The following is a 27,615-nucleotide window of genomic DNA, read 5'->3' as shown; positions in this document are numbered from 1 at the left end:
GTAGGGAGGAAGCAGGAAAGGGAGGTGCTGGGACCAGTCAGAGGAGGTTGGGTTGGAGCTGGGAAAGACACAGATGCGGGGGTATGTGCCTGTTACTGAGGGCCTGCTAGTTTTCAGCCACTATACTGGTGCTTTGCATATATCTGAAGGAGATTGCTGTCTTCCAGCCCGGTCCATATCTCCTCTGGGTACAGCAGGGCAAATGGAGCCACACCTGCCATCCAAACGATTACATAGTTTCTAGGAGAGAGATTACAGGATGGAGAAATAGAGGCCAAGTTCTCTTTCTCCAATCATCCTGCACCCAAAAGCTTACTATTAGGGTCTCCAGCAGAAACCCATGTGTCTGTCTTGGTCCCGAGTTTTTTCAGGCTCATCAGACCTTTGACAACAATGGCCAAGTATGGGTGAGCAATGCTGAGCGATGCCAGGGAGATGCTGGAAGTCACCTAGAATGATTAGATCTTAGACCTTCCAGGATTAGGTCCTGTCCAAGATGAAGGCTCAGATGGAGAGGAAGGTGATGGAGGATCCCTGTGACCTCGCTTGATGTTGCTCTGATTTCCAAGACTCCTGAAGAGTGGCTGTGGAAGTAGAGGATGAGTTGAATAGCATGTCCTGGGGTGGCTGGTATTGAGCTGAGCCATGTGAGCATTCTTTGTATTTGCTGTGATTGGCTTGGGCTTATGGACTCAGAGCTTCTGCTGCAGTTAAGAAAGCTGATTGTGTCCCAGTTACTCTTCTTCAGGATAGATGGGAAAAGCACAACTTCCCACTGCTATTTCCATTTCTGTTTGTGATTCAGGAGAGAACACAATGTCTCAAGAAACCTCCCAGCCTCCTGATGGCCAAGAGGTCATTTCCAAACCACAGGTGAGAGCACACAGCATAAAAGATACCACTGCCCACTCACACACTTCTGGTTTTTACCAGTTGCCCTGGTTTCTTGGCCACATGCAAGCTCCTCCTCAGCATTGCAGCAGCTTTATCTTCCACATCTCGCCATGCCTCTTCCTATACCACCTCCTGGGAGCTGGGTGGGAGGCTGTGTTCTTGTTTACACTCAACCCCACCAACCTGTGTCCACGGGGTGAGAGGGAGCAACTGAGCTGGTTTGTTTTGGCCTCTCAGATCTCTGTTACCTCTGACATCTTCTCAGTTCTGCACAAAATGCTTGCCATACCCTGTCCTGCCATGGAAGACTGTTGATATTTCCTTGTTTTAATTTTTACCTGGCTTTATTTCAAAGAAAGATCTGTGGTAGCTGTGACAGTGCCTGCCTCTGTCTTTTCTCCTCAGTTAGGCTCTAAGGTCCTGGAGGTGACCATGTCTGATGAATCATTCTCTCTAGCTCTGATTGAACACACCCCTGCCCTCAGCAATGGGCAGTGTTTGTCCCAAACCTAAGGCATTCTTCAGCTTCTCCTGGTTGGAGGGTTACATCCTATAACTTTTTAAAGTAGAAAAACAGGGGTACAGGTCTTAACAAACTTCTATGGTTTTCTGTTTTTTTTTTTCCTGACTGAAAAGTAGTACATTATTGTTATAGAAAAATCTAAAAGTGAAGTATCATATAAAGAATCAAATATCACTCAATCCAACAGTCAACGTGTTTTTCTTTTCTTACACTATTTTTCTGTATATGCATATGTATACACACATATATGTATGTCTGTGTATGTATGTGTGTATGTGTGTGTGTGTGTGTGTGTATATATATTTAGGATAGTTAACTCTTCTTGTTAAATTGATTCCTTTGCCGTTATGTAATGGCCTTCTTTGTCTCTTTTGATCTTTGTTGGTTTAAAGTCTGTTTTATCAGACTTTTGTTTTTGCAATGGCTGGTACATTCCAACATGGAATGGTTATTCCTTTCCATGTTTAGTGCTTCCTTCAGGAGCTCTTGTAGGGCAGGCCTGGTGGTGACAAAATCTCTAAGCATTTGCTTGTCTGTAAAGGATTTTATTTCTCCTTCTCTTATGAAACTTAGTTTGGCTGGATATGAAATTCTGGGTTGAAAATTCTTTTCTTTAAGAATGTTGAATATTGGCCCCCACTCTCTTCTGGCTTGGAGAGTTTGTACCGAGAGATCTGCTGTTAGTCTGATGGGCTTCCCTTTGTGGGTAACCCGACCTTTATCTCTGGCTGCCCTTAACATTTTTTCCTTCATTTCAGCTTTGGTGAATCTGACAATTATGTGTCTTGGAGTTGCTCTTCTCGAGGAGTATCTTTGTGGCGTTCTCTGTATTTCCTGAATTTGAATGTTGGCCTGCCTTGCTAGGTTGGGGAAGTTCTCCTGGATGATATCCTGCAGAGTGTTTTTCAACTTGGTTGCATTCTTCCCCTCACTTTCAGGTACACCTATCAGACGTAGATTTGATCTTTTCACATAATCCCATATTTCTTAGAGGCTTTGTTTATTTCTTTTTACTCTTTTTTCTCTAAACTTCTCTTCTTGCTTCATTTCATTCATTTGATCTTCAATCACTGATACTCTTTCTTCCAGTTGATCAGGTTGGTTACTGAAGCTTGTGCATTTGTCATGTAGTTCTCATATCATGGTTTTCATCTCTATCAGGTTGTTTATGGACTTCTCTGCATTGGTTATCCTAGTTATCCATTCGTCAAATCTTTTTTCAAGGTTTTTAGTTTCTTTGCACTGGGTTCACAGTTCCTCCTGTAGCTCTGAGAAGTTTGATTGACTGAAACCTTCTTCTCTCAACTTGTCAAAGTCATTCTCCATCCAGCTTTGTTCCATTGCTGGCAAGGAGCTATGCTCCTTTGGAGGGTGTGAGGCACTCTGATTTTTTGAATTTTCAGCTTTTCCGCACTGCTTTTTCCCTATTTTTGTGGTTTTATCTACCTTTGGTCTTTGATGATGGTGACGTACAGATGGGGTTTTGGTGTGGACGTCCTTTCTGTTTGTTAGTTTTCCTTCTAACAGTCAGGACCCTCAGCTGCAGGTCTGTTGGAGTTTGCTTGAAGTCCACTCCAGACCCTGTTTGCCTGGGTATCAGCAGCGGAGGCTCAGTTGGAAATGCAAAAATCACCCATCTTCTGTGTTGCTCACGTTGGGAGCTGGAGGCTGCAGCTGTTCCTATTCGGCCATCTTGGTGCCCCCCATAAATATAATTTTTAATATTGGCATGGCAAAATTCATTTTATGAAAGTAGTGCTATTCATTCATTTATTCAAAATATTCACTGAGTTCCTACAATGTGCCAGGCCCTGTCACAGGGGCTGGGGAGGCATCAGCACGTCAGCCCAAGCCTTCCCTCAGGCACTCAAGTCTAGTGGAAGTGACTAAACATAGACAAGTATACGTGCCAGGCATCTCACTTCAGAGGAGTGGCCAAGGAAGGTGTCACTGAGGAGGCCTTCAAGTGGAGATGAGGATGGAGCATGGAAATGAGCCAGGTGAATATCTAGCGGAAAGGCGTTCGAGGCAGAGAAACAGCAGGACTGGAGGCCCTGGAGTGGCTCCCTTGGTGTAGTTAAGGGAGATCAAGGGAGCCACTGTGCCCTGAGAGTGGGGAGCAGTAGGGAGGAGGGCTGAGAAACAAGGCTGGAGGGCAGCAGAGGCAAGCTTACGGGGCCTCCATGACCACAGTAAGGAGCTCACATTCTGGTAGATTATTCCCGTGTTGTCGTTAATCATTATGAGTGTTGTATCCTTTCCCCTCCCTCCCTCCATTCCTCCTTCCTTTTCTCACTCATATATATCACACAGTGCTGGGCATCCTAGTATATAAACCCTTGTCTATGTCTTGAATCATTCACTTAGGAGGAATTCCTAGAAGGAAAGCCAGACAGCCTACCTTTATTTAGCCTTTGCTGTGCCATTTACGAGCTGGGTGACCCGAGACAGGTTGCTTCACCTTCCTGTGCCTTAGTTTTCTCATATATAAAATGAGATAATAGCACCTAGCTCACAGGACTATTGTAAGGATTAAATGCATCACTACATATAAAGCCCTTAGAACAGTGCCAGGCACAAAGTCAACACTATATGCATTTGAACAAAAAATAAAGCTTTTTTCTTTATTTTGCCAAAGTATTTCCTAAGGTTTGTATCAATTGTGTTTTATTGAGAGTAAAAAATGTAAATATTACAGAAAAGGGCAGTATGTCATATGACTTCACCTATGTGGGACACATAGAATAGGCAACCTCAGAGACAGAAGTGGAATGGCAGTGACCAGGGCCTGGGGGAGGGGCAAATGGGGAGTTATGGAATGGGGATGATGAAAAACTTCCGGAGACGGCTAGTGGTGATGGTTGTACGACACTGTGTGTATACTTACTGCCACTGAATTGCACATTTAAAAATAGTTAAAATGGCAAAATTTATTTTGTGTCTATCTTACCACAATAAAAAAAAAAGTTAATGTAAAGGGATGTGGGTGTATTTTACCCCTCTCTGGTGCATATGTTCACAGTTGATCTTGAGCAAGTCTGTTAGGAAATGAGCTCTAAGACAAGTTATGTTTGGTGGTTGCTACATTCTCTGTTTTCTTTGGGGGTGCTTGTGGGCCTCTGTGGGGTGTTTTCTGGCCCTCTTCATCTCCAGCAGTAGCAGTCCATAACCCCTGCTCCAGGCCTTGGCATAGTTCTGAAAACTGTATGTTTCTAGAGAGGTGGCACCACAGACGAAGGTCTGTAAGATTAGGGATAACATGGTCTCGGGCTCTGTCTTTATCCTGCGACCTTCAGCAAGTCATTTTTCATGGCTAAACCTTCCTTCCTCTTCAGTACAATATGATTCTGAGAGACAATCCCACTGCTTCTGAGCAGGTCAGGTGAGGGAGTACGTGCAAATGTGTTTGGTAACCTGTCAAGTGCCATGCAAATGTGAGTTCTTTCTTTAATTCCAGACACCACTGGCTGCCAGAGCACCAAGTATTTCTGAGAGTTCCACCAATTCAGCCAAGGAGGATGAGGAGGAGTCCTCCGATGAGGCTGATAAAAACTCTCCCCAAAATACTGCCCGGAGAGGCAAGCTCGGAGATGGGAAGGAGCATACAAAGGTGGAGGGACTTTTTCTTCTCTCCCCGGCTTTCCTCCCCCTGCCATTCCCTTCCTTAAGGGTGGTGCAGACTTGGAAGTCTGGGCTCTGACTGTCACATGGGGGCGGGTTAACCTCATAGTCAGGGGGAGAAGCAAACCTGCAGGTCATAAAATGTCCTCTTCCCCTTCCAGAGCTCAGGGTTTGGCTGGTTCAGCTGGTTTCGATCGAAGCCCACCGAGAACGCATCTCCCTCTGGAGAGGAGGACTCCCCGGACAGCCCTGACTCTGAGGTAGGCTCTGTGGAAGGGAGAGGATGCCTCTGTCTGTGGGTCTTTCAGAGGGAGCTGCCTTAGCACCTAGGAGCTCTCAGAGCTGGCACCTGACTCTACCCCAGGCCACACGAGACAGAGGTTTTGCGACAGAAGATGGTGGGAAATGAATTGGTCCTGTGGGGGCAAGGCAGATTATAAAAGCTTTAAAAAGTTGGGATGAGGAAATGTAACTTTAGAGGGTCAGCAGTCGGGAGCTAGTGTGGATTACTGAGCAGAAGAGTGGGATGAGGACAGGGGGTTTTGGGAAGTACCCAGCAGCAGTTTGCGGCAAGGCCGCCATCCTGAGTGTGGGAACGCAAGTGGGTGGGCGTGAATTTGTTAACCACCAATGCCGCCAATGCTGCCTTTCTTTCTCCACAAAGCGGGAGACCCCCAGAGCATCTTCTCCCCACCAGGCTGGCCTGGGCCTCTCACTGACTCCTTCCCCTGAGTCCCCTCCTCTGCCAGCTCTTAGCGCCTTCTCCATGGGCACAGGTACCGCCACCTCGCGTCCTCTGGGCCATGGGTGGTCCCCTCAGCGCTCCCAAGGGTGGGGGTGCCCTCTGGGAGTGGGACCCCCAGTCCTGAGCAGAGGAAACAGCTCTGACTCATTGCTTTCCAGGTGGGGGTGAAGGCCGAGGATCCACATCCAGTGGGGGAGCAGCTGCGGGTGCTGGGGTTGGAGGCTTGTCTGGACCTGAGGTGAGCAGCCCCTGGGCTGGAGCCTTGGATCCCACCAGATGCCTGTGTTTGAGGACTGAACCTTCAGTGTGGACGGTGCTGACTCCTGGGGAACATGAGGAATGCTTCTCTGCTGTGTTAGTTTGCTCAGGTCGTCATAGCAAAGTACCATAGAACGGAGGCTCAGACCACAGAAACCTAATTTCTCACAGTTCCGCAGGCTGAAAGCTGAGGTCTAGGTTTCAGCAGGGTTGTGTCTTTTGAGACCTCTTTCCTTGGCTTGTGCCTGGCCATCTTCTTTCTACGTCTTCACACGGCCTTTCTTCTGAGCATGTCTGTGTTCAGATTTCTTCCTCTTATAGGGACATCAGTCATACTGGATTGGGCTGCCAGTATGACCTCCATTTATGTGAATTGCCTCTTTAAAGACCCCATCTCCAAATGTTGTATTTTCATGTTTCTCCAAACATATGTTTTCTGAGGTACTGGGGGCTAGAGCTTCAACACGTGATTTTTTTTTTCTGGGAACACATTTCAACCTATAACAGCTTCCTCAGGGGAAGCCTGGGGAATTGCCTTTTTACCTGTCCCAGGAAGACGCAGAGTTCAATGGAGACCTTGTCCAGGGCTATGATAAATTCTTGATGAGTTGTTCACATTAGTATGGATTTCATATCTATGGCTAGGAAAACATTTTTATTTCTTTAAGCCTGGTTAGATAACACTTGTATAATTTTAGGCCTTTTGAAGGTTATATTACTTTTTATGATGGTATCAGTATAATTTACTGAGGCTTTTTCTTTTTGTCAATATTGCCACTCCGGACCCAGGGGTTGGATGTGTCCACTTGAACCATGTTTGCTTGCTTGAGATTCCCTGAGTTCTATTAAGAAATCCTTCTGATATGGTTCTCTTTTAAAACATTTCAGTAGCTTTTGGGGCCCAAGTGGTTTTTGGTTACCTAGAGCGATTATATAGTGGTGAATTCTGACATTTTATTGCACCCATCACTCAAGCAGTGTTGGCATGGATGTGGGTTGTACCTAGTTTTTTTTAATCCCTGACCCTCCTCCCACCCTTCCCCTTCTGAGTCTCTGAAGTCCATTATGTCACTCTGTATGTCTTCACGTACTCATAGCTCCCCACTTAAAAGTGAGAACATATGGTTCCTGGTTTTCCACTCCTGTGTACTTCACTTAGAATAATCAATAATGGCCTCTGGCACCATCCAAGTTACTGCCAAAGACATTATTTTGTTCATTTTAATGACTGAGTGTATTCCATCGTATATGTATACCACATTTTCTTTACGTGCTCATTAGTCGATGGGTACCTAGGTTGGTTCCACATTTTGTAATTGTGAATTGTGCTCCTATAAACATACCTGTGCAAGTGTATTTTTCAAATAATGATTTCTTTTCGTTTGGGCCGATACCCAGTAGTGGGATTGCTAGATCGAATGGTAGTTCTACTTTTAGCTCTTTAAGGAATCTTCATACTGTTTTTCACAGAGGTTGAACTAATTTACATTCCCACCAGCAGTGTAGAAGTGTTCCCTTTTCCCCACATCCGTGCCAACATCTATTATTTTTTGACATTTTAGTTATGGTCATTTTTGCAGGAGTAAGACGGTATCTCATTGTGGCTTTAATTTGCATTTCCCTGAAGATTATTGATGTTGAACATTTTTTTCATTTGTTTATTGGCCATTTCTTCGTTTGAGAAATTTCTGTTTATGTCCTTTGGAGAGTCGATAAGGAACTCAGAGAAATCACTGAGAAAAATACCAAATAATCCTGATGTGCTTCTTGAAAGCCTCAACATTCTGGAATCTGGGAGGCGGGCACTGATGGGATTTTCCATGCTTTTCTATCACAGAGTGTTTCCTTTGAGCTCTGTTCCAACCCTGGTGTTCTGCTTCCTCCACCTGCCTTAAAAGGGGCTGTTCCTCTTTACAACCCATCTCAGGTCCCTCAGGTAAGGAAACCCTCAGGGGGAGGGGCTGGCCAGGAGCACAGGTTTTGGATTAAGGAGACCTAGGTTTATCATCCCAGTTTGCCATTTACGATATGTGAATTCTTGAGCAACTGGAAAGTCTTGAGACTGCCCAAGTCTCAGTTTCTGCATCTGTAAAATGAGGTCAGTAGTAGCTAGCTCACAGATATGTATATGAAGAGCGTGGAACCCAGAAAATGGTCAATAAGTGTAGTTACTCTTAATATCGTATTTAAATTTTAATAGCTCTTGAGACGTGGGAGACACAGTCGGTGTTGGCATCAGTAGTGTGGGTGCACTGTCAGTCTGTCCTGGGGATAAAGGGATCATTGGAAACTTTGAGAGAAGCTAAGTTCCCTGTTCCTCAGCAAACTGGGTAGACTTAGCTCTGCTAATGTCTCATTTGGCCTCCTCTCTTTATAAAATCCAATTTCTTTTCACCAGAGTTAGGTGACGGTGTTGGGTGGAGGTAGATAATTAGAACACAACCTTGGGAAATGTTCTACACAGAGGCTCAGGGTGCCCTAGCTCCATCCATCCAATCAATCCCTTGCAGAGTCATGTTTGTACTCAGTGTAATATTTGTTCTTCTTTTCCAGCTGCCCATGGCCACTAGCCTGAATCGGCCAAATCGCCTAGCTCAGCGTCGCTATCCCACTCAGCCATGCTGAGAATAAACACGCGTCCCACGTTCATCTCCGCAACTTTGCTTGCTCTCCTTTTCTCAATCTCCCAGTCCCTCTCTACCATACTGGGACCCTCAAGAGGTTTGTGTCAGCCCGATGCCTCCACCAGGCACTTAGAAGGCAAGAGGACAAGATCTCTCAAGACATAGCACAATTCAGTCTCTTAAGATTAGCTTCAGAATGCCGGAAATTATTTCATCAGGTGGAAGGTCTGGGTCTAATAGCAGACTGCACATGAGCAGAGTGACATGGTGGTGGCACTTATGGTGGTGGCTTGAGAGCCTTGGGGAAATTAGGGCCCTAACAGCTAGAATCAAAGATGGGACCACAGGGTCCTGTAGCAGGAAATGGGAAGCGGGGGAGGGGCAGGAGCTCAGAACAATGTTCTAGACCAACTTGGACTTCTTCCTGTCTTAGTAATAGACCAATACATGGCTCTACTTAGCAAAGTTTTTATACTGAAACTTGATTATTACTGCCCTTTATAATTTCTTCTTCAATGATACTTCAGCAGTTTCCCTCTTGGTCCTAGTTTTGTGCACATTTTTTTTTTTTTTTTAAATGTGGTTCAGATTAATTATATTTCTCTCACTTTCTTAGCTGGTCCTATTTTTTCACATTCTGGCATGTGGCTATCAAGTTAGATTGCTCTAGGCATCAAATTGTCATGGTAACTACTGAACCTAATGATGCAGATGGATGGCACATCAGTATAATAAATGATGGAAAACGGTTCCTAAAAATTCATCCCTTTCATAAGAGGGGAAGAATGAGTGCCTGATATTGTTAATACCTCCCTTTCTACCTCAGGCCTTTGCAAATTGATGTTCGGAGGGTCACTGGAGTGAGAGGGAGGAGGGGGGCGTCTTGGAAATTTCCATTTCTCTTTTCAAACCCAAAATAGGAATGACTCTTGCTGTTTGTCAGATTTGCTGAAAATTGCTCCTCACAAAGAACATTTTTTTGTACATGTAATTGTAAATACAGGTTTAGTACGTTAATGTTCTATAGTTCTGATGTTGATAATAATTAAACCCAGATAATTTTATAGCAAATGCTTGTCTCTGGCTGATTTTTGCAGAGGAAGACAGTACATTGGTGGTCTCTGCCCTGAAGTCTTTCTAATAATGATTTTATTGTGTGATCAAGTGTGAATAGCTGGAAAGAGCCCTTTGTTAATGAAGAATCTAGGGACAGATCCTCTTAACTTCTAAGTCTACTTTAATGTTATTATTTTTCCAATTTAAAAAATATGAACAAAAAGCTCCTCTGATGCAAGTCAGTCACTTTACTAACTAAACTAAATGTTGTGTATTTTGTTCCACAAAAAGTTGTTTTAACCTCTTAGATTAAATTAGAAAATGTATGCATAAATGTTTCGCACCTGGAGGGCCCTCAGTAAATGCTGTTCCCCTTTTTTCCTTAAAAGGCTGCTGCTCCTTCAATTTGGTATGCTGACATCCAGTGGTGGTGCTGTGGCATTAGTGTGTGAGTTTCACAGGAGCCACACTGCCTAGTCGTGCATCCTGGCCCATCTGTAGCTCACCCTGTAACCTTGGGCAAGGTTACCTCACTGTCTTGTATTTCAGTTTTCTCATCTATAAAATTAAGATGATAATAATCATAGTACCTGCCTTATAGGGACATTGCAAAAATTAAATGAGTCAGGCCCTTAGAAATGGGCCTGGTATATACTAAGTATGGTTGGCCCTTGAACAAACTGAGTTTGAACTGTGTGGGTCCACTTGTACTTGGATTTTATTCTGCCTCTGCCTGTCCAAGACAGTAAGGCCAACCCCTCTTCTTCCTCCTTCTCAGCCTACTGAATGTGAAGACTATGAGGATGAAGACCTTTATGATGATCCACTTTCACTCAATGGAGAGCCCGTATATTTTCTCTTTCTTATGATTTTCTTAATCATGTTTTTTTCTCTAGCTTACTTGAAGAATACGGTATATAATACATATAACATATACAATATGTATTAATACACTGTTTATGTTATCAGTAAGCCTTCCAGTCAACAGTGGGCTATCAGTAGTTGAGTTTTTGGGGAGTCAAAAATCGTATGTGGATTTTTGACTTTGCAGGGCTCAGTGCCCACCATATCCGCATTGTTCAAAGCTCAACTGTACTTTATTATGGTGTCTTTTATTATTAATTTGCAATCTAATAAGATCTTGACTGTTTTTTGGGGCCTACCAGATCTGACTATAGATTTTTTGTTCTTGGTATCTGTATAGGACAGGGATGATGATTAAAACATACTTCTCAATATGTGTCATTGCCAAGTCAGTTTCTCTTCCTGCATCCCTTCTAACACCAACATTAGGCCATGAGGCTTTGTGCCCAAGGGAACAATGGTGTAGGGGAGGTCCTGTCCAAGAAATAAAGCACTTTAGGGAGGAGAGAGTGCAGACCAAAGAGGAAGGCACAGACCTCAGATGCCTGTGTCCTCTCGTCCTCCTCCTGTTAAGAGAATTCGTGGAATACCAGTGGCTACTGTCATGCTCAACAAAGCAAGCACTGAGTTTAGTTACCTCCCAGCCAAAGGAATACAGAGCAATGAATATACTTTGTGAAGAGGAAGAGTCAGGGTTTCTATGCACTAGAAAGGGAGGAGGTTCTTGGTGTTTATGGTAATTCATAATTTAAAGGTTTTACTCTGGCAAAGTCAGAATGTGTCTATTCATCTGTGTATGCTTGGTTAAAACAAGCCCAGTTGCTCATTGGTTAGGTTAGGTCCAGTAAGGGTCTGAGGAGCTGGAGTCACTCCCAGTTCTTAGTTGCTCATCTGTGCTGTTTGGGTAGTGGTGGTGGTATTGCTAAAGGTCATGGTTATTTTACGACTTCAACTGGTTAAAATCCGTTTTGGTGAAACCAATGCAGCTGTCAGAAGAAAATATTGTTTTCTCCTTTTATAAGGTGGAGGCTTGGGAAATAGAGTAGGTTGTGACAGATATACACTGCTATGAAAGGGAGCACACTGGGCTAGTGGCCCTTTCCTCTAGGTCCCCTGGTAACATTGGGAAGGGAGGCTGCAAGACTTGAGGAGAAGCTGGCTTTGGCTTGGCAACATGTCCAGTGTGTCTGGGGAGCCATAGCAGCTTGGCTTTGGGGATCTGAGGCAGAGCTCCGAGCTCCCTGAAGCCTGCTGTAGTGTAGACTCTAGCAGGGAGTAATTGCATAATGACCCCAAAGGCCAGATGGGACAAGTAGTCTCCCAAAAGGCAAAAGATCAGGAGTGGGCCAGACAAGCCACCAGCAATGAATAGGTCACACTGTGAAGGTCATAGCCCTCTTTTCCGTCACCGTGAGCTGTTTGGGGAAAGAGAATGAACAGAATTCTCTTTCTCTCTCAAAAAATGAATTATCAAAAGACACGGTATGAAAGGGAAGAGCCTAAGGTATTGTTAATTGGCAAGTTTGTTTTTTCACCTGCTTCTCAACAGAGTCCAAGCTTGGAGGAAGAAGAGCTCAGTCATACGAAATGAACCATAGTTTTCTTGAAAAGCTGAGTAGTAGTGGGCAAATTTATGATTCTGCCATATACACATAATTCAATATTTATATAAAAACATTTAAATGTAATGTTCTATAATTTGAAAGTGAACAAACTACTAAATTCCATTTCAGGGTCTTTATCACATGTTACTATTCCAGCCCTCTGTCTAATACCCTCATGTGGCTATAGAGCTGTAAATGAGCCCCGAGTCCTCAGTCACCTGTGTGTCCTCTCTGTTCAGCCTTCTCCCAGGCTTCAGGTTGCTCAGGATCAAAGCCTCTGCTAGCTTTGTTTTCCCCTAGAAAGTCTCTTTCTTTTTGGTATCTTCCTCTGAGTAACCAAGAAGAGGAGCAAGAGACTGCATCTACTTCTTCACTAAAATCAGAAGACTTTCTACCCAAGAGGGAATGTGCAAAACCCTCTTTCTGCTTGAAAAGAATAATAGGTGTGTAATTTGGGTCTCTCCAATCATGTGAGTTTCTCTCTCACTTTTTCCACCAGAGAGTGGAATGGAAGTGACTTTTCCCCTCTTCTATTTGCTGCCTTAAGCTGGAAATTGCATGAAGCATGATCTGCAAGCAACAGAATGTTAGGTACTTAACTGAGGTCGTCCCGAAATGTGGCCTCAACAATGGCCTGTTTTCATTTCATTAATTGGCCATACTTATACCAGGCATCATTCATTCAGGTCCTTTAGAAATGGTTTCTTAATGAGATTTAAAGTTATTCTGAACGAGGATTAACAGCATATGAAAATGTTTTCATTACAATTGTGCTAGGTAGAGAAATCTGCTTCCTATACTTTCTTCCTTTTTGTATATTCCTGTTTCCAGATAATCAGGGTCAACAGCAGTTTAACTGAAACTCAAATGACCTTTGCAAACTGCTTGTTATTTTACTGTGAGATGTTTTCCCGGCCCTTACCTATCTTAGAGAGAGCCAGTTAACCTACCCAATTTTTAAAGAATTCTCAACAGAGCGGGATTCCATGGCTTCCTTTGAGGTTTCAGCCTGTGGTTCCTCAAACATTAGGAAGCTATTTCTAATACTTTCTACTCCAATCACTCCTGTGACTCTTTAAGACTCTTAACTGGTCCTCAGCAGAGATGGAAAACAGCTGCTCACCACCACCTGTGCCTGGGAACTCGTTCACATTTTGGAAGGTCATTGAATCATGCCTCAGCTTATGAAATGAAGTCTTACAAAATGGGATTTTCTTCAGTAGAATTGGAGATTAAACCGGATAAATGCTAGGAGTCTTTTGGTAGCTCCAGTGTTCAGATATCTTGAATTTCAATAATAATAGTATAACATTTATTGAGTATTTTGTGTCAGACACTTGCATTCTATGTATGTATACTTTCTATGCAGTATATAGTTTTGTGATTTCAACATATATTAGGAATAAAAAAACTGAATAGAGAGGTAAGGTAACTTGTCCAAACATACACAGCTAGTAAGGATGGAGCTGGAATTAGAATCCAGGTAGTCCGATCTCAGAATCTGGGCTTTTAGCCACATTGTCCCTGGACATGTGTACATTCGTTCACTGATTTATCAAATATTAATTGAATAGCATGTCAGGCATTGCTGTTTTCCTAACAAAAATGGTTCTGACACTTAAAATACTTACAGTCTAGTGGGAGAGACAGACATGTAAACACAGAAATTTCTGCATAATGTGAGAGCTGTTCTAAATATATGTACAAATAACTTCATAGCTTCAATCCCTTAATAATATATGAATTTCACATATTTATATAATTTTGAGGGAAATACATAAAATATTCAAATTACATCATCCCTATAGGTTAAGATGAAGGTGAAGTTCACTGCTAGCTATGTAGAGTAGCATATCTGTTGGCCAAGTTTAAAGTGGCTTTTTTTTTGTTTTTTTTTGAGACGGAGTCTCGCTCTGTCGCCCAGGCTGGAGTGCAGTGGCCAGATCGCAGCTCACTGCAAGCTGTGCCTCCTGGGTTTACGCCATTCTCCTGCCTCAGCCTCCCGAGTAGCTGGGACTACAGGGGCCCGCCACCTCACCCGGCTAGTTTTTTGTATTTTTTAGTAGAGACGGGGTTTCACCGGGTTAGCCAGATGGTCTCGATCTCCTGACCTCATGATCCGCCCATCTCGGCCTCCCAAAGTGCTGGGATTACAGGCTTGAGCCACCGTGCCTGGCCTAAAGTGGCTTTAAGATGTGGTGGATGCAGACAAAGTCTGGATGCACAAGGGTAATAGTGTACTGTGATCACAAATACCACCATGATCTATGAAAGGAGGATGATCTGATTTAGACTTGTCAAATTGCCACTGCAGAAATTCTTCCCACTTCTCCATGCTGTTGGTTTGGAGGCACGAAAGGACTGTGAATGTTGCAATGGAACACATTTGAAGGCAAGAGCCCTGGTGAGGAGTGTATATGGTTTCATGTGTGTGCATGTGCGTGGGTGCCATCCATGAGGCTCCTTTCGGAATGTCTCTTTTCACCTAGTCTCCACTCCTAGCCTCTTTAACTTCTTCTTCCTCGCAGTTACTCTTTATTCCCAAGAGAGGATTACCCAGAAGACAGCCTCTCCATAAAGCATCTTCCAAGTGGCTGATACTACAAAGACTCTGTGAAGTCCCACTTACCAGCACAGGATTGTGTCAATACATCCAGACTTTTGGCTAGCAAATTTTAGCTAATTTTATGTTTCCCCAAACTGGTTCTAAGAAATCCAAGACCTTGACTTTTAAAACTTGTCTCCGAGTTTTAAGGGCTCATTTTGGAATGTAAAAGATAATCACTGTTTTTCATTGTTTTAATATTCTACAATCATGATTTGGGGTCATGTGAAAACCTCACTGTCCTGGAGTGAAAATAATATGAGTTTTGTGCGTCAAGATTTCATTCCACTTCTTTGAGTATTTGGATAAATGCCGAGGAATTAAGTAAGAACCAATGAGAGACTTACAGTCATGATTTCTTTATTTAATTTTTCAGCTGCTTCTCTTTGCAAACAACAACAAACCAACCCCAAGCCCACAGATGGCGTTAGTCAGCCTAATAATACACATCAATTAAAACTGTGAGTCGGGATCCAGCGTCATTTGCTCTGAGCAACAGGTACATTCCTGACGAGTTGCAGATACATTGACATTTTCTAAATCAAATTAATTTTTAAATGCACTGGAGTAGCTTGCAATTTGAAGGTAATTGATGTTAAACCCCTGAAATAAAGAGTTATTTATAAAGAAAACAATCGTTCCCATTTTCTCTCTTCGTAGATGCTGACTTTGTAGTCTTGGGGGAAGACATTGTAGTAAGAATGAGAAGACTTTCAGTTCCAGGCTCACATTTTCTGCTAGCTAGATGGTTGACTTTAAAAGTATGTCAATTGAATCTCTCAGTGCCCCCAAACATCTCAGCTAAAAACCTGGCACTTGCTCAATCAACAAACATTTATTTAGGACCTTCTGTGGGATACATAGGTGAGATCAAAGTCCTAGCCCTCAAAGGGCTCACAGACGAATTAGGAAACTAATAAGTGATCCAGGGCAACCCAGGATAGTCATTTCTCCAGGCGCCCTTGGTGTGTCATGTTGCGCCTACTCTGCCTACCACGGAAGGAGGTTGTCAGGAAGGCTTGGAAGGAGGGGGCTCTATCAGTGAAAAAACCATGGTCCAGAGAGGTTCATCAATTTTCCTAAATCCTCTTAAAGTTCTGGTTTCCAGGCTGATGGTCTTTTTCTTCGAATAGGAGAACATAATTTAAAATGTAAAGCTTTTTAATTATTACATTGAGGGTATATTTGTGGTTAATAAAAACATCAATATAATAACTGAGATTTTGTGCCAGGCATTTTATGTAAGAGGTTACATGTGTTTATTCATTAAATTCTCTTAATGGCCCTAGGAAGTAGGTATTCGGAAGATGCTAAGGCACAGAGTTCAAATAACTCATCCAACGTTACACAGCTAATGATGGAACTGGGAGAGCATCGAGGCAGGTACTTTACATATGTTGTCTTTAACCCTTAAAACAACTTAGAGAGGGGGTTTGATTAGCTCACTTTATAGATCAGGAAATGGAGGTGCAGAAAATGTAAGTAACTACCCCAGAACCACACATAGAAAGTGGAGGACCTGGTATTTGAACTTCTGCAGTCTGGCCTGTACCCTTATCTCTTGTTCACTTAATTTAAAGTGGGTGGACCTGTACTGCAATACCAAGTAGGACCACTGACCTTTATTTCGAGTCCTGTGCTGTCTCAGCTAGGGTGATTCTGTGTGTCTCTCTTTCCCAGGTACAACTAAGGGCTATTATTTGTTGTCTCCAATGTTTATGTGTATGCCTATTTTTTCCACTAGACTTATGACTTTCAGGGACTGGGATGATATTATAACTTACTAATTTTTGTATTTCTGGCACCTTGCACAGTACCCATGCCTAATAAGGGCTCAATATTCAAAACAGAATTGAGTGAATAATTTCCCACCATGAGAACTTCAGGAGAACTTGCAAAAAATGTCCACAAATTATATTTGGTCTAGAGATTATCATGTGAAGTCATTCTCTTGTTAGAGTTTGATCCTTTTCTGCATCTTTAGAAGCTGATAAAGGTATTGGCGTATGGTAAGTGCTCAAACAAAATCTGTGAAGGGATGAGTGGCTTAGTAAGGGCGGGCAAAATGAAAGGATCATCACAGCTTCTGAGAAACTGTCCGTGAAAGAGATGATGGAGGTCTACGGAAGAGGGAGTCTAGTGCTTCGTCCCCAGGCCAGCGACATTTGTGGCAGCTGAGGGAAGGGAAGCGCCTTACTTGAGGTCAAGGCAAGTGATGTCCTGTATTTACAACTCCTCCTTTGACCCTCAGGGGCGCTTATTTCTGGCAAAAGCATTTCTTGGTTTTAAAAGGTAATTCACCCCTTTACAACCTGTGTAATTGCTATTGGAATGCTTTGCCCCGCTAGTGTCTTAATTAGGTCGAATTTTATACCAAGGGCTTTAAGTTAATGCTGTATTTGCAATTCTAAGGCCCCCTTCTCTCGGCACTGCCAGGAAGCACTCACATTTTTTAAGAAATGGAGACACCCTGATAAGGCCATACGGGGACTCTTCTAAGGGGGTAGGAAGGGAATAGGGGTCCAGGGGAACTAGGCCAAAGGAGATGTGTGTGCCAGGAGAATCATCTAAATGCTTCTAGAAGAAAATTCAGTTTCAAAGTTATCCTGCTCCAAGTATTGCTTGGATAATTGCAGGATGCAAGACTCTTTGCATTTGGTTAAATTATATAGTTCTGCTCTTTCTGTGTTAAAAAAAAAACCCACCTTTTTATTATCTGCCTTTTATCAAGCAGACCATACCCCTAGAGTTACACCCTCCCTCTCTCCAGCATGCCACTCCAATAATGAGATAACCATCCACCAAGAAAACAAACATAATATAAAAATTATACAAATACATAATCCCCAACCCAGAAGGAAGGGAGCAACTGCCACCTGGTACCAAACAGCAAACAGTATAATATTTATCCAGAGCAGAGGGTTCCCCCAACAGGCTGTAATTCCTCTATTGGGTGGGGCAGGGAGTGAGGGGTCAAGAGAAGGTCAGTGATGAAACGCACCTCCATAGGCCTGGTCGAAATAGGTAGCAGGTGGAAATCAATTCAGTGAACTCAATGTTTCTGTTTCCTGTCTCAGGACACTCAGGAGGCACCTGAGGAGTCCATCAATCTGTCACTGGAAAGGGGAGAGGTGGCGGGAGAAAGGAGGTAATTGGATTGTGCTTCAGTGGGACTTTTTCTCTAGCTGGAAGTGTAGCTGGAGAAATACGAAGCAGAGCCATCCCTGAGGTCAGGTAAATTGGGACTTTTGGTCCTGGAGCTGGAAAGTAGCGCCCTTGAGGTTTGAAAATCTGCTCTGGCTGTAACATTTCAGATAAGGCTCTTTTCTAACTTTTGGGCTGGTCTTGGATTAGGATAAAATTTTACTCCCCTTGCCTAAGAACTGCACTTTCCATGGCCTCAGTCAACTCAGGACTTGCACTGATTCATACATAACTAGTATTTAATTTCTTAATCAAATGCTCTCTGAGCAAGTAGAAATTCAGTTGTTAGAAGTTGTGCAATGCACGGAAGCTAGTCAACCTTCTGTTTTATTGATAAATTGGAATGTTAAAGCAACGTTGCTAGTCAACATGGCAGTTCTTCCTAAGAAAGAGGCAGTTTACAGAGCTGTGTAAAACAGAAGTGTCCTGAAACTGTGGTTGGGGAGATATGATATGGCAAAATGTCTACCAATGAAGTGGAGCATTATAGCAAATTACCGAGTTTATACATGCAGGCAAAGCTTCCTTTCTTACGCCATGTTGGAGAGCCAATAAAGCTTGCAAATATGATGGGAGCCACTATTTCTGCCTCTGTGCAGCTGTTTATCAGCAGCTTTTTAACACATTTTCACATATTAATGAGGTGGCATAGCAGTTCCAGAATTAGAACAGTGGGATGTATCATTGTCTGCTTATCTGAAGATATGCCTGCCGTCAGCTCAGCATCATTACCGGGGTATGTACAATGAAAGATGTACTTTTTGGTGGGGGCAGCATGTACATAGTACCCCACCTTCCTTATGCCCCAAATCCCCTCGCCTTCCAACCATTATACCTGGGTGGGCTCCGGCACTGCTTTTGTAGGTCTTCCTGCAACTTTGTCTCCTTGTTTCATGATTTGTGTGTCAGTAGGACTTGAAATTCCTTTTTGCTTCTCCATTTCCCAATATAGTCCTTGATAGTCAATAGGTACTTATTAAATGTTGAATGAATGAATGAGTAGATAGGTGGATGTATAAAAGCGTTCCCTCAAGAACTGTCCTCTGCAGGCACAATCTGCAGTCACTGTGGCTTGAAGGAACAAGATAGATTCGTGGCATGGCTTTCCTTGAATTTGGATGAAAAGGTAAAATGGCAAATAGAATCTTATAGAATAAGGGCTGTAAGAGACCTCAGGAAGCACTCACCCCGGTGGTTTCCAAATGCAGGTGTGCAGTTGGTGCCAGAACACTGCAAAATTTTCACCCGTCTGCAATGAGATGAAAAAATAAAAACAGTAGAGTGAGCTTTTCATAGAGCCAAAGGTATTATCTATTAGAATTCTAAGATTAGGTCCTTTTACTCTATTTGGTGTTAAAGTTTCTTCTCTAAAAAAAAAAAGACGTAATAGTAGATAATAGCTGCTACTTTTTTTCTCTCTTAAGTCCCTTTATTTGGTAAAACAACAAATTCCTAATTTTTTTGCGGGTTCCTGAATCACCCACATTTTTTTGAGAGGGAGAGGAGAGGATGTTTCATGAGTCTATAAAATCCCAAAGTCTGGAACCACTGACAACTCATCTCTGTCTTATCTGAAAAAAACTCGCTGACGTCTCCTGTTGGCCTTAAGTGAGACACTGGGCTCCTTAAAAGAAATAGCACATTTCAGTAAATGATAAGATGCTGTCGTACAAGTTCCTCTCTGTGTTGTCTCTTCAGAGCAGGGATCCAGGCTGGGTCACAGGCTTGTAGCAATGCCCTAACTAAGACATAGGAGATTTCTTATATCCAGGTCAGCCAATAACAGGGGCACAGAGGCCCAATTTACCAATGTCTAATGTGCTTTCTTTTGCCGTGGGTGTAGTCGCTGTTTTGTCTTTAGGTAGAACATATATGTGCTCTGCATAATACAGACCACCTCTCTGAGAATGACAATTCTACTTGATATAAACCATGGGAAAAAGAGAATTCCACGGGGACATACCTCCTTAACCACCTCTCCTTTCTTTGAATTGCTGCAGCTCTGTTGTCTATGCCATACAGTGTAGCTCTTGGATTTTACATTGTCTTCTGTTCTCTGTTTATTAGTCACAAATCTTATCTCTCCTAAAGAATGGGAACAATTCATTTAAATCTTGTTATTAATTGATAAACTTTTTCTTTTGTAACTCAATCTTCTCCGGAGGCCGTTGGCCCTTACTGGTTCCATGTATGTTGGAAAGATCTGCGGTTCTGCAGACCTGGTTTCCAGCCCTGACTCTGTGACTGATAGATGACAAGTAGATGAGTGAATGCTGAATCTCACGGCACCTGGATGACTGTTGCTCAGAGAGAAGAATGGTACTGACCTGCCTCACCAAGAGAAGTGGCAGATGCATTAACTGCCTAATGATGCTGATGTTCTTTGAGAATATAAATGTGAAACATGATCATTATGGTTAATAGTAGTCTTTGGATTAAAATTTTGTTTTCCTCAAAGAGGAGAGGAAGAAAGATTATTTAAAGAAATAGTGAATAGAGGGCCCCAGTTTGTTCTTCATTCGTGATTGACTTTGATCAGAATGGCATAAGCAGTGGGAATGTGGTCTTAAAATCCGGAAGGGAATTATCTCTACTTTAGGGCATGAAGTCTTCTCTTTCTCCTCCTCCCACTGGGGAAAAAAATAAAGAGAGACAAAGCTAGGGAAGAAAATGCTCTTAAAAAATAAGATGATTTCTCTATGTCAGGTCTGAAAATAGTATTTCCTAAAGCTACTGCTATGTCAGAGGCCAAGCCAAGTGGAAGAGAACTGGCCCAGGGCTGGCCTCAGCTTCCAACATCTTGCTATGGAAGAAGCCAGAAGCAGGCGGGGCTGTGATGAATTTTTATTAAAGCCCCTGTTTATTAAAAGTTGAGTGAAAGTCTTCCTAAGATCCAACAGGCCTTTTCCAGTGCTTTTCTACTTGTGATGGATATAATTGGTTTCCCAGCTATAAAAGCCTCCTATGGCTGCTGTAACAAATTGCCACACTTGCTGACTTCACGCAACATGCATTTATTACCTTACAGTTCTGGAGGGCAGAAGTCTGAAACCAGTCTTGCAGGGGTAAGATCCAGGTGTCTGCAGTGCTGGTTCCCACTGGAGGCTCCCGGGGAGAATCCGTTCCCTGCTTCCTCCACCTTCTGGTGGCTCGTGGCCACACCGCTCCAATCTCCACTTCCTTCATCACATGGTCTTATTCTCTTCTCTTTCACATTTCCCTCTGTTTCCCTCTTTTAAGAAGGCTTTTGATTACATTGGCTGTGCCTGGAAAATCCAGGTTTATCTCCCCATCTCAAGATCCTTGATTCAGTCAAATCTGTAAAGTCCTTTTGCTACATAAAGCAACATTTGTAGGCCCCAGGGATGAGGAACTGGATGTCTCCCAAGCTGTTAATCATTCTGTCACAAACAGGCAATAGCTCTTCTTCCCTTCTTCCTTCCTAACAGAACCCTGATTTTGTTCAGGCATCCTAAGACACTGGTTTCAGGGGACAGTGGTCCTTGCCAGCCCTCGTATAAATCTCGATTAGGCCAAGGTTGTCACAGCTCTCCCATTCCCTTGCCAGGCACTGGTTAGCCATGGGCATGGGATTCAACTCTGCCAATGGTACGGAAGGAGAAATCTGCTCTGTGATTTCTGGAGAGCTCCCCTCACTCTTAAAGTGGTGCTGGGAAAGGAATGCTCTCTCTTAAATAGTCTCTGGATGATGGGGATTGCTAGTTGAGAAGGTAATGCTTGAAGCCGCCATAGCTATCTTGTGACCATAAGGGGACAGGTCTCAGGACAAAACAAAAAATGCTGAGAATGTCTGAACAGAAAGATAGAAAAAACTGGGTCCACAGTGTTATCAGTGAACTGCTAAATTAGCTGTCTCTGGAACCTTTCTCTGTATGCTTATTAGTGGACACAAAGAATCCCTTTAATGTTCTAGTCCCTTTGAGTTGGGTTTGCTGTGACTTGAAGCTACTAGACATGACCAGAGACCCACTATTTATTTATGCTTCCAATAACATAAGTGTATATATAAACATATGCAAGCCCCGGATCTGCCCTAGCTCTGGACCTCATCCTTGACTGTCTTGAATCATTATAAGAACCTCTTTGGTGGTCTTTAATGATGTCTCTGACTCTAGACATGCACCTTCTTGATCTAGACATTACAAAATAGTGTACTTCTGTGTGTACTTCTATGCTTAGTCACCATACGTATTTATTGAGCACTTACTATATGCCAGCCACCTTGCTAGTCACAGAGATACAGCTGTGAATACAACAGTCTTTGCTGTCATAGAGCTTACATTCTAGTGGAAGGAGATTTATGAAAAACAAAGTATAATACATCAGGTGGCAATAAATGTTACAAAGAAAAATAAAGCAAGGTAAAGGGAAGAGAGTGATTGCTGTAGGAGTTTGTTTTTCACATGTGAAGGTCAGGGAATGGTCTCTTTGACAAGGAGGTGATTGAGTAGAGCCCTGGCTGGAGTGACAGAGTGAGGTGTGCAGGTACGTGAGAGCAACCAGCCAGGCCAAGGGAGCAGCACGTGTAAAGGCCCTGAGGCAGAACATGCTTGGTGAATGAGTAAGAGCAAGGAGGCCAGCATGTGGGGGTGAGGCAGGAGGAGGGAGTAATGGGAGAAGAGCTCAGAGAGGATGGTAGGGACAGGTCTTGTTGGACACAGAGGCCAAGGTAAGGACTTTGGCCATTACTCTGAGTTAGGGGAAGCCGCTGAAGGGTTTTGAGCAGAGAAGTGACTGTGACATGATTTAACTTACATTTTTCAAGTATCACTCTGGCTTCTGAGTAGAGGTTAGACTCTGGGTGGTAGACAGGAAGCTCTTGTAATAACTCAGGCTGGGCGGGGTAACTCAGACCTGTAATCCCAGCACTTTGGGAGGCTGAGGTGGGTGAATCACGAGGTCAGGAGTTCGAGACCAGCCTGGCCAACATGTATTTGTAATTTACATGTATTTGTAAAAATACAAAAAATTAGCTGGGCATGGTTGTGGGCACCTGTAATCCCAGCTACTTGGGAGGCTGAGGCAGAAGAATCACTTGAACTCAGGAGGTGGAGGTTGCAGTGAGCCAAGATTGTACCACTGCACTCCAGCCTGGCGACAGAGGGAGACTCCATCTGAAAAACAAACAAACAAATAAACAAAATCAGGCGGTAGATAATGGTGATTGGATCAAGGAGGTAACCATGGGGATGGTTGTAGAAAGTGGTTGAATTCTGCATATATTTTCAGGGTAAAACTATTAGAATTTGCTGATAAATTGGCTATGGAATCTGAGAGAAAGAAAAGAATATAACCTGACTCCTAGGTTTCTGGCTCAAGCAGCAGAAAGACGGGGAAGACTTCAGGAAGAGTAGATTTGGAGCGACAAGCAAGAGTTTGGTTTGGACACATTAAGTTTGAGATGTATGTGTCCACGACAAGTAGAGGCATGCCAAGCGCATGAGCTGGATTTACTAGTCCAGAGTTCAAAGGAGAGGTCGGGAAAAGTTTTCAGAAAATAAATACTCCAAACCTATAGTATCTGCTTACTTGTTAAAGTACAAAAGCCGAGTCATGTAACATGGAGGCTTTCCTACACCCAGTGTGTCAACCACTGATATCCATCCAAGTCAAAACTGCACGCTCTTTCATGCCTCAAAGTCTCTACTCACGTTTTCCCTTAACCTGGACTGCACTTCGCTTCCTTGCCATCAGAATCCAGTTCATCCTTCAAGGCCTGTAAAACGTCTTCTAATGTTTTCGTTGAAATCCATCATGACTTCTTTTGTGTTCCCAGGGCACGGACTACCTTTTTTCTGACTACTTGTCAGAAATCTCTGTCTCCACTAAATTGTATGCTCATCAAAGGAAGGGAAGAACCATGGTTCATTGATCTTTGTATCTTTAACATGGAGATAGACATGGGTGACATCCTGAAAACCAGACTCCTCAATCAGTCCCAGTTCACCACTACTGGTTTTGAGGTGAAAATGCATGAAGACGAGGTCAGACAATTGCAAGCTATTTATTACTACAGAGTATTGGCTAAAAGCCCCACATAGAACTCATAGCGTGGGTGAGCTGACTTCACCATGTGTGAGTCACAGCATCCTCTTTGCATCCTGAGGAGTTCAAGAACTGGGCTAAAAACTGGCTTCCTTTGTCTTTTTTTCTGAGGCCTGTCCCCAGGTCTTGATCACTCTGGTGGTAGGAATGATGAGGACAGCTGAATCTAACAGGGAGTTGGTCTAGGGAAGTGTAGACTAGAGCACAATTGGCCTAAGTTATACCCCTGAGGCACTGGGATGTAGGGGTTGGTAGGGAGCTGAAGGCTTAATTTACCACACTAACCAAATATGAGGACATGATCTGGAAATGAAGGCAGCGACTAAACAAGGAAGGCAGAGAGCAGATCAAGGATGCAAGAGGATTGAACTTCTTTCTCATTGCACAGAACATACCACCCGGCAGTATGACCAGTGGTGTCCCAAGCACCTTCTCCTTGGGGGTGAGCTGCAATGAGGAGAGCCCTGACTCCTGCCACCAGATGGAGCCAGCCCTGTATCTAGTCCTGATTTTCACCTAGCACGTGCTGAATAAGGCTTCATTTAATTTACTGAATTGGATAAATACTCAGGAACATGCATATATCCCAATGGAGAGATTGAGAGGTTACTCTGTGTGAGTGAGAGCGTGTGAGGTACACACTACGAGGATTTCCCTGGGATCTTAACACAAGACATGGTATAGTATATGCTTAAGAGTGAGAGTTCCAGAGCTGTATGATCTCGGATAAGTTCTAGCTATTTTATGAATTAGGATAGCTATAACTATCCTGTGGCAAAGAGAAGCTATGTCAGTGGTCGTGCCTAGGTCTTTGTGTCCAAGAAGGTTTGAAATTCCCTGGAAAGAAATACATAGACTTTATCACATTCTCTGCTTCTTTTATCTGAATATTTCTTCCCGCCTCGCAGCCCATATCCTGGCTGCACCAGTGACCCTTCTTATCCAGAGGGAAAATCTTAGTGGAGCTGGTTATGGTCCTGTTATCCAGGCAGCTGCTTTTTGGCATGATCCCAAGTGAAATGTTTGAGCTGGTTGTTCCCTCAGGCTTGGAAGTCACCTGGCTAGTGTGAACTTTGATGGTCCTGGGATGCTCAGCTGGAATTTCTGGCTTGTGTTGCACCAAGCAGGTGGTTTGGGACCAAAGGGCACAGCAGTTGGCAACAATGGTTGTTGGAAGGTTACCAAGGCCTGGGAACATTCTCATCAGTTATGTGCATAAGCGTGAGTGTGTGTGTGTGTGTGTGTGTGGTCTCTCCAGGTGGGTAAAAAGGTCTTACTAGGAATCTTTGAAATAGCATTTTCTTCCAAACCTGCCTGATGTTCATTTTTTCAGGATTTCAGATTTCTGTTGGCAGTTTGAGGGTCTTTTGCAGTGCAGCCTTCTGCTCTATTCACAATCCTATTTTGCCTGACCAATTAGAACTCTGACTTGGGAGTTCTACGTGCCTTTTGATGGTGTTCTTTTAACTCTTTTATTTTTATTTACCGTTTCAACTGAATTTCACCCCCATTTCCATGGGGGTCATCCCTGAGAAGTGAAATCTTTTCTTCCTAAAAAGCATATGGCAGAGGCCAAGGGACTCTTGGGAAAATAAAGATTTTTGTTTTGATCCCTGATTGATTTAACTCCCTCTTCCCCCATATTCCTGTGTCAACAACTCTTGTTACTTTCTGAATTCCAAGAGAAGGATTTGCTTTTGGAAGTAGGAAAAAATATCAATGCTTTAAGGCTTCTCTTCTTTGAATTCTATTTTGTTGAATCATTTGTAATCTTTTATTGCCCTGATAGATTTTACATAAGAGTATTCAGTCAACAAATACTTACTAAGTATATATTGGGGGCAAGGACCAGTTCTAGACATTGAAAGGGAATGTAAAATATATACATATCTAGATCTATATCTTTTTGTTTTCTTCTCCTCCTCCTCCTTCTCCTTCTCCTTCTCCTCCTCCTCTTCTCCTCTTTCTCTTTCTCCTCTTTCTCTTCTTCTTCTTCTTCTTCTTCTTCTTCTTCTTCTTCTTCTTCTTCTTCTTCTTCTTCCTCCTCCTCCTCCTCCTCCTCCTCCTCCTTTTTCCTCTTCTTCTTCTTCCTCCTTTTCTTTCTCTTCTTCTTTTTCGACAGAGTTTCACTCCGTTGCCCAGGCTGGAGTGCAGTGGTACAATCTCAGCTAACTGCACACTCTGCCTCCTAGGTTCAAGTGAGTCTTGTGCCTCAGTCACCCGAGTAGCTGGGATTACAGGCACCTGCCACCATGCCACACTAATTTTTGTGTTTTAGTAAAGATGGGGTTTCACCAGGTTGGTCAGGCTGGTCTCGAACTCCTGACCTCAAGTAATCCACCCACTTTGGCCTCACTAAGTGTTGGGATTACAGGCACGAGCCACCGTGCCCAGCCTCTAGCTCTATATCTACACCTAGAATATAGATTATAATCTAGAAAGGGAGACACACCATAAGCAAAAGTGAATGCAATAGTGATTATGATACAAGGCAGTATAGTGCCACAAACATGATACAACTTGAGTGTTTTGAGAGATGGGAGGGTTTACTTCTGATTGAATGGAGGGAAGGGTTGGTGAGGGCTTCCTGGAAGAGGTGGTATTACAGTTGTGGCTTGAAGGATAAGTCTTCATGCAGCTTATCTGGCTCTAAGAATGCAAATGAGCTGCTTCAGACATCAATATTCCCCAAATAACGCCTCGGACTACTGTGGGTGCTTCTTCTTGCTGTTTTGTGAGCAACACCAGTGCAAGCTTCCCAAATGGAGTCAAGTGTGTTGGTGTTGATTTGCATGGTTGTCTCTCTGCCTCACTCTTCCTGGGCACAGGCATTTCAGGCACCACTGCTCCAAGCCATTTGTTATTGCCACACGTGTGGTTGGGAAAACTTCTGCATGTTTCTAACCTGCTATGGAGCCTGTTTTGAGCAGGGCACTGGGCTGGATCTTGATCAGCATTTTTTGCTGAGATATTCCAGGGCTAGATTTGACTGAATGCCCTGGAAAGGGTATCAGGACCTGCCTTCTTGTCCATTTGCCATTAAGAAGGCCACTCTGACGTTGGCTGAGTCACTTCCCTCTGTACTCCACTTCCCTCTTTGTAAAACGGGACAGTTAGTTAGAGGAGAATTGAGGATCTTCCCTGTCCTAATTCCCGGGGTTTTTTGATGTGAGTGTGGCCATGCCTCAGCATGCTCTTGCAGGGGCATGTGAGGCCTGCCTTCCTGAGAGTCCTGTACTTTAGGGTAGGGGCATTATGGACACTAATGTGGAGGTGGGGTCCTGCCAGACTTGAATGGGTTGAATCAGCTTCAGCTGGAGACCACATCCCGCAGAACCTCTGCCACAAATAAGGCTACTTGTACTCTACCTTGCTCCTGGCTTCCTGTGTTTCTTGACTTCAGTTGAGTTTCCCCTTCTTTTTGATGAGACAATTTAAGTCCCACCACTTTTCAGGAGGGAAAATGACTGTGAGGTGCTCTGGTCTGAAGCCCACAACAAATTCTGTGGAATGAATGAAATAACTGCTACCCTGACTTGCTGTAGGACATG

The 27,615-nt window shown here is 43.4% G+C and overlaps 1 protein-coding gene across 1 annotated transcript in view; it reads left to right on the top strand.

Moving 5' to 3' along the window:
* Nucleotides 1-8,666, top strand: part of SEC16B (SEC16 homolog B, endoplasmic reticulum export factor) — a 42,040-nt gene extending 33,374 nt beyond the window's left edge. Inside the window, exons 19-25 of the mRNA XM_023231273.1 lie at nucleotides 806-873; nucleotides 4,875-5,027; nucleotides 5,200-5,298; nucleotides 5,703-5,814; nucleotides 5,942-6,021; nucleotides 7,879-7,977; nucleotides 8,595-8,666. Of these exons, the coding sequence (XP_023087041.1) occupies nucleotides 806-873; nucleotides 4,875-5,027; nucleotides 5,200-5,298; nucleotides 5,703-5,814; nucleotides 5,942-6,021; nucleotides 7,879-7,977; nucleotides 8,595-8,666 (683 nt within the window). The remainder of the gene's footprint in view (nucleotides 1-805; nucleotides 874-4,874; nucleotides 5,028-5,199; nucleotides 5,299-5,702; nucleotides 5,815-5,941; nucleotides 6,022-7,878; nucleotides 7,978-8,594) is intronic.
* The last annotated feature ends 18,949 nt before the right edge of the window (nucleotides 8,667-27,615 follow it).

Source organism: Piliocolobus tephrosceles, chromosome 1 (assembly GCF_002776525.5).
Source record: "Piliocolobus tephrosceles isolate RC106 chromosome 1, ASM277652v3, whole genome shotgun sequence".
NCBI lineage: Eukaryota > Metazoa > Chordata > Mammalia > Primates > Cercopithecidae > Piliocolobus > Piliocolobus tephrosceles.
This window is presented reverse-complemented; position numbering and strand designations above follow the sequence as displayed.